Below are 12,490 nucleotides of genomic sequence, written 5' to 3' on the forward strand. Positions count from 1 at the left end.
CGAAGAACGCAGACTGGAATGAAGCACGAACTACTACGGATCCGAACAGCCAAAGAGCAACCCCATATTAGCCCAAAACTGACCGTCATCGAGGGGATCGGGATCAGGATGAGGATCAATGGCTTGGTCAAACGGAGCCAAGGAAGATATCCCATTCAACCACGGTGGAAAGTCGCCGGCAGCGACAGGGCCGTGTTCGCCCCGCTGGTCTGTCGCCTCTACTAGCGGTCCCTGTAGTTGCTCTGTAGAAATACACTCCGACACATATAGGGTATACTGGCTCCAGCACTCATCTGGGACCCTCTCCACATCCAGCGTTGATAGGTCGATCTTCCACTGGGCGGCTAGTGACTGAATAGCTCTAATGGAGCGGTTTGCCCAGTTCCAGTTGATGTTCATCTCGTAGAGCGCCACGATGCATATAGAGAGATAGTGCTTGGTCTCTTTATACGCCTTTCCCACGCCCTCTGTGTTGATATTGGAATCCTGGCGCATTTTCAGGTCCAGGAGGAGGATGATTGCCGCTGTGAAGGCCGGATGCACGGCGGAGACGGGGAGATGGCGCTGCATGTCGTTAGGTGGGGTTGAAGGACAGGAGATATGATGAACCCACGTTTCTGAAATTCTTTCCGTATATTCGAAGTATCTCGCAGATTTTCACAGCAGCCGAGCGACAGGAGTTGGAATGGACATCGCCGCCGTTGGGGTCGTATTCTATTGACTGGCGGGACCCTGAGAAATGATTCAGAAATGGCCGGTGCAGAAGGACAATAGAGTGGTAGTATTGTAGACTATGGAAGTTCATGAGTACGTGGATCATGCAGCGCTGCTAGGGACTTACTGAAGTTGATAGACGTAGGGAGGAGACGGCTGCAGGCTCGAATATGATATCTTCAGGCTCTTTGGGAGGTGGTCAAGGAATCTTGTCGCCCGTAAGTGAATCTGCATCACTCCGTCTTCTCTTTCCTGGTCTGTCCATTCGGAGCGTTGCGCATACCTATGAAAGTCAGACAGCGATATTCGGAGGGGGTGTGCGGCCATACAGTTTATCAATCACCTCCGAGGTAAACATGAGCAGCTCACAGGTATAGAGAGAGTTTTCCGTAATGTGATATGTGGGAAACGGACTAGAAATTCTTGTTAACGGCCCTGTCAATGGTGGCACATGGTAGTCTTTGACCACGGGCTTTGGCGTAGTGATGTTGCGTTCCTGAATGCTTGCCGGGCGTCCCATTCCAAGACAATATAATCTGTAATATTATTCATTAGATCGGAGAGCGTCTCGCGTACTCATAATCATGAACATACTTGTCAAGCACATACATCCCCCAGAATGCAATGCTGCGCTCCTCCACGTCCTTTTGAGAGATCAACCCCTTAGTCGCGTAGTATGAGCAGTCGCAGTGTAAGCCTAGGTTCATTGCCATGCGCGATGCCATCCCAATGTACATGAAGCCCTGGCCTTCATTATCGATAGAAGCCCAATACAGCCCTAGTATAGCAGTAGCCTGAACCGTGGATGTTGTGGGGGCTTCGTATTCGCAGTCCAGCATGGTTTTGGCCTGCTGGGCAAATATGGCCCCTGCAGTGTTTGCGTCGGCTGCATCAGTGCGCAGCTCAGGTCGAGGCGAGTACCGAGATGACAGGGCCATGATAGCGGTCAAGAGCAGTGGCGTGCAATACCTACCTGTCTTTTCGATATAAAGATCACGCACGAAAGACTCCCGGCAAACAAGATACTGCCAGGAGTTTTGCCAGCGCCAGAACAGGCCCAGCAGGTGGTCTTGCAGCTCTGAGGATGGTTCGATATATCCAGAACTCTTTCGAGCTGCGGCAATGCCTCGAGTTCGTGCCTCGAGTGATGAGGCGACTCTGAGTGAAGGATTCTGGATGATGTTGAAGTTGCTCGATGCGCCGAAGAATCGAAGCTCCCCGGTATCTCCCAATGTAAAGCATCCGAGTGCTTCAGTCAGATCGTCGACCGAAGTTTGATCTGACGAAGTTCGTGAGTCGCTCGTCAAATCCGCCGTAATGCTCCCTATATCGCCATTGCCATTGCCATTGCCATTGCTGATGTCGCCACCGAGCACTTCCAGTCGCCGTTCGAGGAATTCGACGCGTGCTTCCAGGGCCAGGATATATGCATTGCTAGGTCGTCTACACAGCACTGCTCAGTTCTTGTATTATATCGCACCAGGCCGGAGCTTCTTACTTTCGCTTACTCTCTGAGTCTGTATAGGTGCATTCCTCCTCTCGGTAGTTGCAGCTACTGCATTTTGGCTGATCGCCATCGCACTAGAACAGTTACATTTTGATCAATTTGTATATGACAAGGTGCAAACCTTTGTCCGCTTTGTGCGACAGCCGTTACAGGCGAGCGCAACTCGTTTCCGAGGGCGGATTGACCCCGGCGTAGCGGTGGAGGGCATTGTGCGGAGATGGTCAGTGACAGGCTTTACAGGGTCAGCGGGGTTTACTGGGGATAAATAGAGAGCGGAATGCAAAGCCAATACTGCGATAGGATGCCTCCTGTTGGTCTGCATTCTGACCCTTACCTAGGTTCAATTAGCTTGTCCTTATCTCAACCCCACTGGGTGGCGTGTGCTTTGCTGGTGGACCAACCATTTCGCAATCTGAGTTTGGCGCCGCTGATTACATTCCAGATTGAGTAATCGGGACTCCCCGCACTTCGGCAAGAAGCGGCTGGAATTCGCGCTGGCTATCGGAGGCCAAAGCAATATAAACGGCCCTTGGGTGATCTTGCGGTTCTCATATCCCAGCCCTAGCTGATAATGATGCAAATTCCAGGAAGCTACCAACACTCTCTACCAAACCAGCGTACGTTAATGAGTCTTGTTCTTAATCAGGATATCTTAGTAAATGACACAGGGAATTCATATAGTTGATAATCAGTTTAGCAACGCAGGGACGGGGGCTCCAAGAAGAAGGGATGCCAGGTGGGTAATTATTGCACCATAAACCCTTGTACACGTTAACAGCCCTGCTGAAAGGGGCAGTAGTTGACTGCATTATTACAAAAGCACAGACTGCGACTTGCTCCTCCAAGGCACGCGGCAATTCGGGGAACCGTTTGTCCGTACACCATCACATTGTCTATGACGAGGTCCGTAGTAGCATTCAAGCATGCCAATGTAACCGATGGTGTGGATCCTGCAGCCGCAGATTCAAGTCTCGTGGACAGAATTCGCCACGCGGTGTTCTATATTTAATGACTACCACACTCTGGGGTACATCCGCACGCATCCGTCGATTCGCCCACATGGAACAGAAATCTCTGATATTGGTCCACGGACAATGAAAGTTAAATGTGCTAGATAATAGCGAAATCGGCATATTTTTGTCTCTGGTAGACCAACACCTGGCGATTTCCCATTTGCATCACTGGTCGTGGCGCCGTAGATGAGTATGGAATCCCGGGAAGTGGTTGCATCATACATTGTCCAACTTCATCTGGGTTTGATATTGGAAAGAGGGGAAGACATGTTTTAAGAGAACAATGAAGACCTTATCAATGCCTTTCATTCAGACTTTCGACAAGTGTGTACTTGTCTGTTACTGAGACAACCGCCATAGCCGGCCTTGTATCATCACCCACATTTTATATCCGCATTTTATATCCCCATCCAGTCAATCAACATTGGCAATGTATTTTTTCACGGCTCTTGTCAGTTTCCTCCTTTTCACTGCCGCAACAGCGCAGGGCCCAAGCGGCTGCTCTCCAACTCCCAACGATGCTGCCGTTGTTGAATTTGGCTGGGCGCTCAGCTCCTATCTGGATCAATTCTATTCACAGAAACCGTTGAACAACTCTTTCCTGGACAGTGCCCCGAACAGCGCAACCGCTGAATATGTGTTCAACCTGCAAGGCATCCAGCGAAAGAACCTCCTTGCTGTACGCGCAGCCCAGATCCTTGCCTCCCGGATCCCCAATGTCCCTCGCCCTGGGTGTAATTTCACATTCCCGACATCCCCAAATGGTCAGACATTTGTCCAGAACGCTCTGATGGTTGAACGGGCTGCTTCCGGCGCCTTCGTCGGGCTAGCAGCGTATACCAGGTCGCCGGAGGTCTCCTTCCTGATGTCCAGATTGGCTGCTGAGCGTGCGGCCCATGCTTACTACCTTGCTGCGCAGCAGATGACCGCTGATTTTCCGTCAAATAGCACGTCCCTTATTCAGGCGTATTCGCCGCAGCATGTGTTGAGATCGGATAACCGGCCTGGGAATCTTGGGCAGTTTCTCCACGGCTGTTTGAAAGCGCCGCCGTCGCCGTGTGGCCTGCCACTAGGGATTGGGCCGCTGGGTGGTAGCTTTGGACCAACTTCGGCGTCCATTACTACGATGCCTACTATGTGTCCTTGAATCGGAAATTCCTGGGTTGATCTTCGGTGGAGTAGTGGGTATTACTGTTGCTGCGTATGAACGCTCGCATTTGGGTCCTGCTTCGACGTTATTGCTATATAATGTGTAATTACGAGAGCTGTGCAAGGCCGATGTCTGATATTTACGCTTCTTCTCCACCGTCGCTTAGCAGTAGAAACTGTTCAAAACGGCCAAGGCTTTAGATACAGGAAAGCATACTCATTTATCACTTTCTGTCAATGCTTGCCTCAGGTACCTGTGTCATTGATCGTCACTGAATACGAGAACACACAATCCATCGACTGTCAACCCCTCCTTCCTGTTATTCACCTCGACACCTTCATCACCGCCATGCAGCCCATAACTCGCTACCTCAACGGCGAGATCCGTGCCTACCACATCCCACCCTTCTCGGGTAGCGGAAGCACGCTGGAACCAGCCGCCACATATCCGGTTGACCCCAGGTCCACCGACAACTCCAGATGGCTAATCCACGCTGTAACCCCGAGCCTGGACCGCGCAGCCTACCTCAACCGCGACAGCGTAATGTGCATCAATCAAACCGGGCACCTGGTCTGGCGGTACTACCTCGAGCCCCTCTACGCCTACGACAGTGTGGCTAGTGGCCAATGCGCTTTCTCTCGAGACGGATCGTATCTGTGGGTGTATCGCCCCGACGCGATGAATGACCGCGGACCCGACTTGTTAGTCGTTCTTGACCCTGACTCGGGAGACGAGATTGCTAGAGTGGAGCTGGATAGTGTTGGTCAGGGCGCGACTTTCGCCGTGCATCCCGACGGGCGGACTCTTCTGCTGGATGTAGGCGAGGGCCAGGATGGAGTGAAGGTGTATCGCGCGGTGCTCTCTCACAAGGACAAGAACATTGATTTGCACGCTTATGAATGGGATGATCGCTGTCTGGTTGATATGGCGCCAGACCACCAGACATTTATGACTTTTGACCACGGCGGGCGCGACGTTGCCTTCCATGCGTTTCCCAGTGGAGATATCGTGCTACGCCTGGCTGTCGGGGATTTTGGGTATGAGGATGATGAGGCTTGTGTACATTATATGGGCGGCTTCCTTGATTCGCAAACCGCCGTCGTCACGGTCAAGGGCGAGACTGATGATGAGGAGTGGCTACATTATCATACCGTGGACGTACGCACTGGGGAGCATCTTGGCCGCATCGACGCGCACTCGCGTGATGAGGAAGCTGGAGACTTTCAGCCCTTGGGAGATGGCACCTGGGTCGTGGCAGATGCCGATGGCAATCCCGCCCGCCACCGGCTTCTTACAACATTTTGAGCTTCACAGTTGGATTCTGGGATATAGCAATTACCACCAAGTGCGCAGTAGGAGCAGCCTAGTTATCCAAAGCCTTCGGGTAAACAGTCTAGGCTTCTTGGAAGGCTCTTGGGATGTTTTTGGATCCGTTAAAACCCATTAAAAAAACGAGGTCAGCTTCTTATGGAGACCTAAGTCGTGTTCAGATACTCTATATTCTGCTGAACCGTTAACCCTGGACTGCTCCTGCGAGATCGACCTAATATTACACTTGATTGTTGGCAGGCATTGTAACCCCAGAGCGCCGAGACATGCCAGGATTATAACCTCACAGACAAACAGCAGAGCCGGAGGGTTCAGGCGATCGGGAGTGGACCCTGCTCAACGCAGTGGTCAGACCCTTGGCAACCAGCATGGCCACCTATGAAAAGATTCCAACAGCTAGCTTAAACGGACCCGTTGCTTGGCTCATTTAACCCCTGCCGTATTCGGCCCAGGGGCGCGAACGAGACCCTGCCTGTCCAATCGGCCTGGTGGCCCCAAGGTGCCTTCATCGCATAGCCCCAGGCGAGGGTTGCGTTTCACATGGCTGCCACCATTCTTTTTAGTATTTAATGTTCTTAGTGGCTCGTTGCAGTTCGGCTCAGTCCGCTTTTTTCTCATCTGGAAAGTCGCAGTCCCAGCTCCAGTCGCGCAGGCAGGAATCTCTGCAGCCATGGACCTTCGTATGCTGGTCCCTGTCATCGGCCTAATCACCCTGGTGATACTTGGTGACATTGCTGCTGCACAGTCAATAACAGCAACATCTTTACCATCCCACCCGGGATGCTATGCTCGTTGCAGTACGTATCCATTCTCTGGGATATCGACCGATCAAACCTAACAGGCCCACCAGGGTATATCGAATTGGACTACGACCCTGGGCAGACGGAAGAGCTATGCGACAAGGAAAGGGCCCTTGGATCACTGTTTCTGGAGAACATAAAGGCCTGCGCCGACTGTGTTCGAGACGAGGGCGGGCTAAACGATTTCTTCGACACTGTGGACGCACAAGATGCTCTGAAGATAGTGAATTTGTGTCAATCTCTGTATACCAGTGATCATTCAGAAATGATCTCCGCGATGTCTGTGATCATGGAGACTGGGAGTGTGCTGGGGAAAATATCGCCGACGAAGTCGCCTACCTCCACCAGTGTTCCTACAGCGACTCAAACCAGTGAATCACAAGCAACCACAGACGCAGGCTCCTCAGAACCAACAGCGTCTACCGAAGACTCATCAACTTCAGGGTCGAGAGCGTGGGTGGCCGGCCCAGTTGTCGGATCAGTCGCCGGGGTTTCTGGTATTATAGGGGCAGCTTTCCTATTAATTAGGAGACGCAATCGACGTAAAACCGCCCAGGATACTACGGAACAGGGCAGTGGACCAGATAAGCTTCATGATAAACCAGAGCTGCCGGCTGAAGAGCGTATTCGCCATGAGCTGGATGGTCAATATCCCGTGGAGACCGAGGCACGAACGGCCCCGCAGGAATTGAACGCGGGCGAGGTTGCTGAGCTTCCTGCAGATAATGGGAAATAGGTATGACTTGTATATAAGATTCTGGCAATTAATTAATCCATTTCCGACGACTGTCATGCGACGGCAGAAACAACCGGGCATTCGAAGCAAAGCTTGTCCCCTCCACGCACATATGGAGAGAGATATTTAACATTCTACCAGTACTGGCCAGACTCCTATACAATGGACAGTTCGCTATCATGATTCTAGTCTGGGTGGGTCTTGATCGCCTAGGGCTATCCGGATACCCGGCCGTGGCCGTACATACTGCATAGACGTTGACAAAAAGCACATGTATATTGTACACGGATGCTCCCGGTAGATCTTCCTTCACCTCGCAAGGTGAGACAAGGCTGATCCCAGACTTGTATCTCGTCCAGCCTTATTGGACCGGTCGAGTATTTCTGTGCAACCTGGCGGTAAGGGACAGGGTGTCCAGCCACCTTATCTATCGAGCATCTGCTGCGCCGAGATCGAAAACGTAAGCCTCCGACTCTGGACCCAATTCAATTCAATTCAAGTTCATTAACCCGTTGTAGCTAGATAGGTGTTCTGGCTATGCGGGTGCTTCGTCGGTCGAAGCGAACTCGAAGCCATCAACGCCGTTTTAATACAGTAGCAATCCCATATAATTAAAAACAATAACAGTTAAAGCCGTTCACACAACTGGCTTGCCATACCCTTACTAACGTTGACTTGTTCTCGCCGCCCCGTTCCTTCTATAGTTCCTTCCTACTTCGGCATTGTGGCCCCCGGTTGACTCGGTAGCCGGTGGCCTATTCGGGGCCTCCTGATCCTCGTCGTCAGCACCTAGTTCCGTTGCTCTTTGGCTTCTGGTTCCGTCGGCGAGCCAGGCCCCTGGTATGGGCCCTGGCTGGCGTAGTTCCTGGTTTGGGTGGTGTAGCGGACCACCGTGGGCCCGGCTCGCCCCGGATCGTTCGGTCGATTTCCCCCAACAGAGATGTCCAAGGGGCTTCGGTCCACGATGATGATCTCACACGACATTTTGGCCGAATGTCCGGCGGTGGTGTCACAGGTTGGATGTTGCAGACTTTAGAATCAAGCCCGTTCCAGAGGACTGACGCACCGCTCAAAGCCGTCAACAATTCCCTAACAGGGATATCTCCGGTGCCCTTGGTTACTGAAGCTAGAAGAGAGTATCTAATCCTTGATCCGGATACCTACGCTCTATAATCGAATTCCTACGCCCGGGATAATATCACCTGCCGGAGAATACGCGCAACTTCATGGTGGTTCAAGGACACGGCGATATCAAGTGCAGTCTGCCCACTGCAATTCCTCAGTCTGATGTTCGCCCTCCAGACACACAGCAACCGCACAGCGGCCGGTTGGTTCTGCTCCGCCGCCATATGCGCCGCTGTCGTTCCGCTGGTATCCCGTCCATCGATGTGGGCTCCGTGGATCTTGAGAACCCTCATCACGTCCAGGTGCCCCCCGCCAGCGGCATAGAGCATGGATCTAGCGAGCTCTAGATCCGTGACACCTGTCTCGATCAGGACTTCAACCACTCGGCGGTGGCCGTATACTGCAGCCAAGGAGAGCGCGGTGTCGCCATCGTTCCTGCACGCCTCGATCTCCGCGCCATGCTCTAAGAGCCACTGGACCATATCTGCCGCCCCTGAGCCAGCAGCCCGGTGTAAGGCTGTTTCGCCGTCGGCGTAGGCTGCTCTTATGTCTGCTCCGCGGGTGACAAGGAATGCGGCTGCTGCTAGTTTGCCATGCTGCGCTGCTATGTGCAGTGGTGTCTCCCCTTGTGGTTTATCGCCTCTAATATCAGCATCCGCGCCTTGGTCTAATAGCAGGCGGAGGATCTCGATGTTGGTGGAGTCTAGTGAGACTGCTATATGGAGTGCAGACGCGCCCCCGTTGTGTGCCTTAGCGTTCACGTTTGCGCCGGCCATCAGCAATAGTTCGACCATATCTTCGTTCCCATCGATAACCGCGATATGAAGTGCGGTTAGCCCTCCCGGTCCTTGTGCGCTAGCATTGGCTCCATTGTTGAGCAGTGTCTGCACCATTTCCGGCGATTTGGCAAAGGCTGCGTGGTGCAGTGCAGCTCCTCGAGAGGCTTGGGCACTGAGGCTCGCCCCGGCTTTCGCCAGTACATCGACCATGGATGTTTGTCCTTCTTGACAAGCCCAGTGTAGCGCAGTTAAGCCGTGTCTGTCCAGTTTCCTGTCTATGCTGCCCCCCTGAGCCACTAGAAGTTTAACGATGTTTTCATGGCCGGCGAAGACTGCGCGCTGGAGAGGAGAGATTCCCTGGTCATCGCTGGCTTCAATGTTAGCACCCTTGATTAGCAGGAAGGTCACAAGATTTTCAAATCCAGTCGACGCCGCATGATGGAGAGCAGTCTCCCCGTTTTCCATTGTTGCTGCGAGGTCAGCGCCTGCGTCTAGCAGGGCGGATATCGTGTCTTCGATATTCTCTACCTCCTTCTCCCCTACACTACAAGTGTAATGTAACGGGGTGTGGCCTCTTGTGTCTCTCGCTTCGATCACATCCCCTGCATTCAAGAGAAGGCGGACCACGGTTCCTAGACCGTACATTGCAGCCAGATGGAGAGCCGTCATTCCATGGCTATTTGCGGCGGTAACATCAGCTCCTCGACTGATGAGGAGGTCTCCTGCCTCTTCCCGTTTGCCAGTGATAGCGTAGGCTAATGCGGTCGTGTCCATATGGTTTGTGGCTTCTATATCAGCGCCACGGTCGAGTAACGCGGCGATCATTTGCGTACCCCCGAACTGAGCGGCTCGGTGGAGCGCTGTTTCACCAGAGACAGTCTTCACATTTACATCAATGCCTTCATCGAGTAGCAGGTGCAACATTGGCTTGTTCTCGCGCATTGCTGCGAAGTGTAATGACGTTTCGCCTCCGCCGAAGATCGCCTGCACATCTGCGCCCCTTGACAGCAGTACGCGCAGTGTTGCCTCGTGTCCGTAATGTGCCGGCCACAAGACGATCGGCATCCCGATGTCATTTCGCGTCTGGATGTCTGCTCCTGCGTCGAGCAGCACCGTCACCACCCGATCATGTCCGGCGGCTGCTGCCTGGAATAGCGCAGTACCAGCCAGCCCACTTCGTGCTGAGAGATCTGCCCCTCGGCTGAGCAGGAGCCGGACCAGCTCCGCGTGTCCAGCAGCTGACGCTACATGCAGAGCGGTCGTGGAGCTAATGTTATCGCCGACTCTCTCGTTCACGTTGGTTCTAGAGTCCAGGAGTAGTCGCACCGCGCCATCGTGTGCAAAGAAACTCCGCACCAGGAGCTCTGTGTAATACATTGGGCAAAGCCTTCTTTCGTGGCTCTGCAGCCAGTATATCTGCCACCATGTTCGGTATCGCCCTGAGAGGGTCTTGCAAAGGCTGAAGGAGAACTGCATGAGCGGCGAGGTTACCGGTATCATTGCTTCTCGGAAGTGAATTGCCCAGAACGATGCAGCGTACGATAGAAAGCTGAACTTCTCCACGTAGTTGTGGATATGGTCATACCGGTGCGCGTCTTTCGAGTGCTCGACCTGGTCTTTGACTTGACGATACTCGAGAGGACAAGCCTCGAAATCAGAGAGCATCAGGAACCAGATACATCGCTCTGCAAGAACCGCGTTCGATCGCCCTGGATACAGCGACTGCTTCCAGGGCATCTCGGTTTCTCGACCATTGGTGGTGACCAGGAATTCCTTCGCGGTCTGATGAACCAGGTATACCGTGGAGTCAATTACCCTAACTAACAGGCCACAGAGGCCCCTCACGGTCCGCTCAAATTGGGGTTCGAGATCTAAGCTTTGATATGACTTGTCAGTGACGCGGATGTTAAACGCAATATTCAACTCGGCCAGAGACAGCGGTCGAGCAGCCGCTACAACGAGGTGCAGGATTGTCTTCGCCTTCTCGGGATTCGTACTTTTCTCTAGGGTCCTCAAAAAGATAGCATCGAGTGTAATCGGCATTGTATCGCATATCTCATCCAGGGTGCTCCGAGATGCCGTGTCGCTTTCCCAGAGCATTCGAAGCACAAGCGCTACCCACAGAAAAGTCCGGTCGGCATTCCCTAGCAGCCTTTGCTCGAGGGCCTGACGCACAGGTTCCGAGATGCCCTTTTCCAGGCATATTTGCTTTGTCCGGAGTTTGACGAGTCGCTCAACATCTCGGGCGGTGGCGGACGTCTCGCTTTCCAGCTCTAGTCGCCTGGATGGTAGAGAGGAGACGATAGAGCTGTACGGACGACTGGTGATGAGAATCTTGAGAGCCCCAATGTCCTGATTCGAGGGCTGGCGGCTGTAGAAATCAGATAATCTTTTCATAAACAGGGCCCGACTAGAATCTTTACACTCGTCAAGGGCGTCAATCACGCATGTCACAGGGCCGCATCGTTTATCCCCTACTACGGCGGTAAAAATGCCCCACAGAGCATCGAGGTCGTTGGTGAGCTTTGTTCCTTTAATTTTATACTCCGGCACGGCATGTGCGATGAGGATCGGATTGGCGCTGAGGAGCTGATGCAGAAGATTGCAAAGAGCAGCCGTAGCAGTACTCCATTTTTCATCATCATGGTGAAAGAAGGAACAGCAGACACCATTACATGAACGCCGCGACAGTCCCTTCTTCATCAGCCGGACCAGGTATAACGCTAGGTGCGACTTTCCACAGCCCGGATCACCAGATATCCAGAGAAAATCCGACTGAACACCTTCACTCCACCGCCTATACTGCGGGTGGAGTAACAGCCACTCACAGGTGCCCTCGAGAGGATCGTCCAGTCTTTGGGCGAGGTCATCGTCATGGCCAGGGGTGTATAGAGACTGGAGGATCTCTGCCTCGATGGTGCCGAGAGCTGATGATGACCTTGGCTTCAGTCCCAAAACGATTACACTGGGGTTATTATGGACCAACTCACGCACATTGGGCTGTGCCTGACTCTTGCATTCTCCTCACCCATCTGCGGATTTCCCCAAGTGCCGCTTGGTAGGGGTCACACTCGGCGTCTGGGAATTTGGTCATTTCCTTGAAGCGACTTAGTTTCAGTGTTATAGTTTCTAACTGAATTCTTCGAGCAGCTTACTCTGTGATTAGCATGGATGCTATAGCTTGGATATCCGGGCAAAATTGCGGATCTTCTTGGGACAATCTGCAAGGCAATTTCCTGGTATCAGTCTCACATACGACAGAACGGGAAAGCGGGGGGAGGCGAAGAGGGAGGAGAAGGAGAAGGAGGAAGGTAACACACCTCGCCAACACCAAGCA

The 12,490-nt window shown here is 52.9% G+C and overlaps 6 protein-coding genes across 6 annotated transcripts; 3 read left to right on the forward strand and 3 right to left on the reverse strand.

The window, feature by feature from the left end:
• Positions 1-33: 33 nt before the first annotated feature.
• APUU_51509A (uncharacterized protein) lies at positions 34-2,429 on the reverse strand (the record flags this gene model as incomplete). The annotated part of the gene is made up of 7 exons (XM_041706625.1): positions 34-564; positions 614-791; positions 842-997; positions 1,044-1,250; positions 1,309-2,157; positions 2,213-2,295; positions 2,343-2,429. The coding sequence occupies 7 exons, from the start codon at positions 2,427-2,429 to the stop codon at positions 34-36; spliced, it is 2,091 nt and encodes a 696-aa protein (XP_041558992.1).
• Positions 2,430-3,664: 1,235 nt separating this feature from the next.
• Positions 3,665-4,381, forward strand: APUU_51510S (uncharacterized protein; the record flags this gene model as incomplete). Its single annotated transcript, XM_041706626.1, has 1 exon — positions 3,665-4,381. One exon carries the CDS (start codon positions 3,665-3,667, stop codon positions 4,379-4,381), a length of 717 nt encoding a protein of 238 aa, XP_041558993.1.
• A 351-nt stretch (positions 4,382-4,732) lies between these two features.
• On the forward strand, positions 4,733-5,689 carry APUU_51511S (uncharacterized protein; the record flags this gene model as incomplete). Its single annotated transcript, XM_041706627.1, has 1 exon — positions 4,733-5,689. The coding sequence occupies one exon, from the start codon at positions 4,733-4,735 to the stop codon at positions 5,687-5,689; it is 957 nt and encodes a 318-aa protein (XP_041558994.1).
• A 694-nt stretch (positions 5,690-6,383) lies between these two features.
• On the forward strand, positions 6,384-7,249 carry APUU_51512S (uncharacterized protein; the record flags this gene model as incomplete). Its single annotated transcript, XM_041706628.1, has 2 exons — positions 6,384-6,510; positions 6,564-7,249. The coding sequence occupies 2 exons, from the start codon at positions 6,384-6,386 to the stop codon at positions 7,247-7,249; spliced, it is 813 nt and encodes a 270-aa protein (XP_041558995.1).
• A 789-nt stretch (positions 7,250-8,038) lies between these two features.
• APUU_51513A (uncharacterized protein) lies at positions 8,039-8,233 on the reverse strand (the record flags this gene model as incomplete). Its single annotated transcript, XM_041706630.1, has 1 exon — positions 8,039-8,233. The coding sequence occupies one exon, from the start codon at positions 8,231-8,233 to the stop codon at positions 8,039-8,041; it is 195 nt and encodes a 64-aa protein (XP_041558996.1).
• Positions 8,234-8,430: 197 nt separating this feature from the next.
• APUU_51514A (uncharacterized protein) lies at positions 8,431-12,247 on the reverse strand (the record flags this gene model as incomplete). Its single annotated transcript, XM_041706631.1, has 2 exons — positions 8,431-12,080; positions 12,148-12,247. 2 exons carry the CDS (start codon positions 12,245-12,247, stop codon positions 8,431-8,433), a joined length of 3,750 nt encoding a protein of 1,249 aa, XP_041558997.1.
• Positions 12,248-12,490: the final 243 nt, after the last annotated feature.

The sequence above is a fragment of the Aspergillus puulaauensis genome, chromosome 5 (genome assembly GCF_016861865.1).
Source record: "Aspergillus puulaauensis MK2 DNA, chromosome 5, nearly complete sequence".
Classification (NCBI taxonomy): domain Eukaryota; kingdom Fungi; phylum Ascomycota; class Eurotiomycetes; order Eurotiales; family Aspergillaceae; genus Aspergillus; species Aspergillus puulaauensis.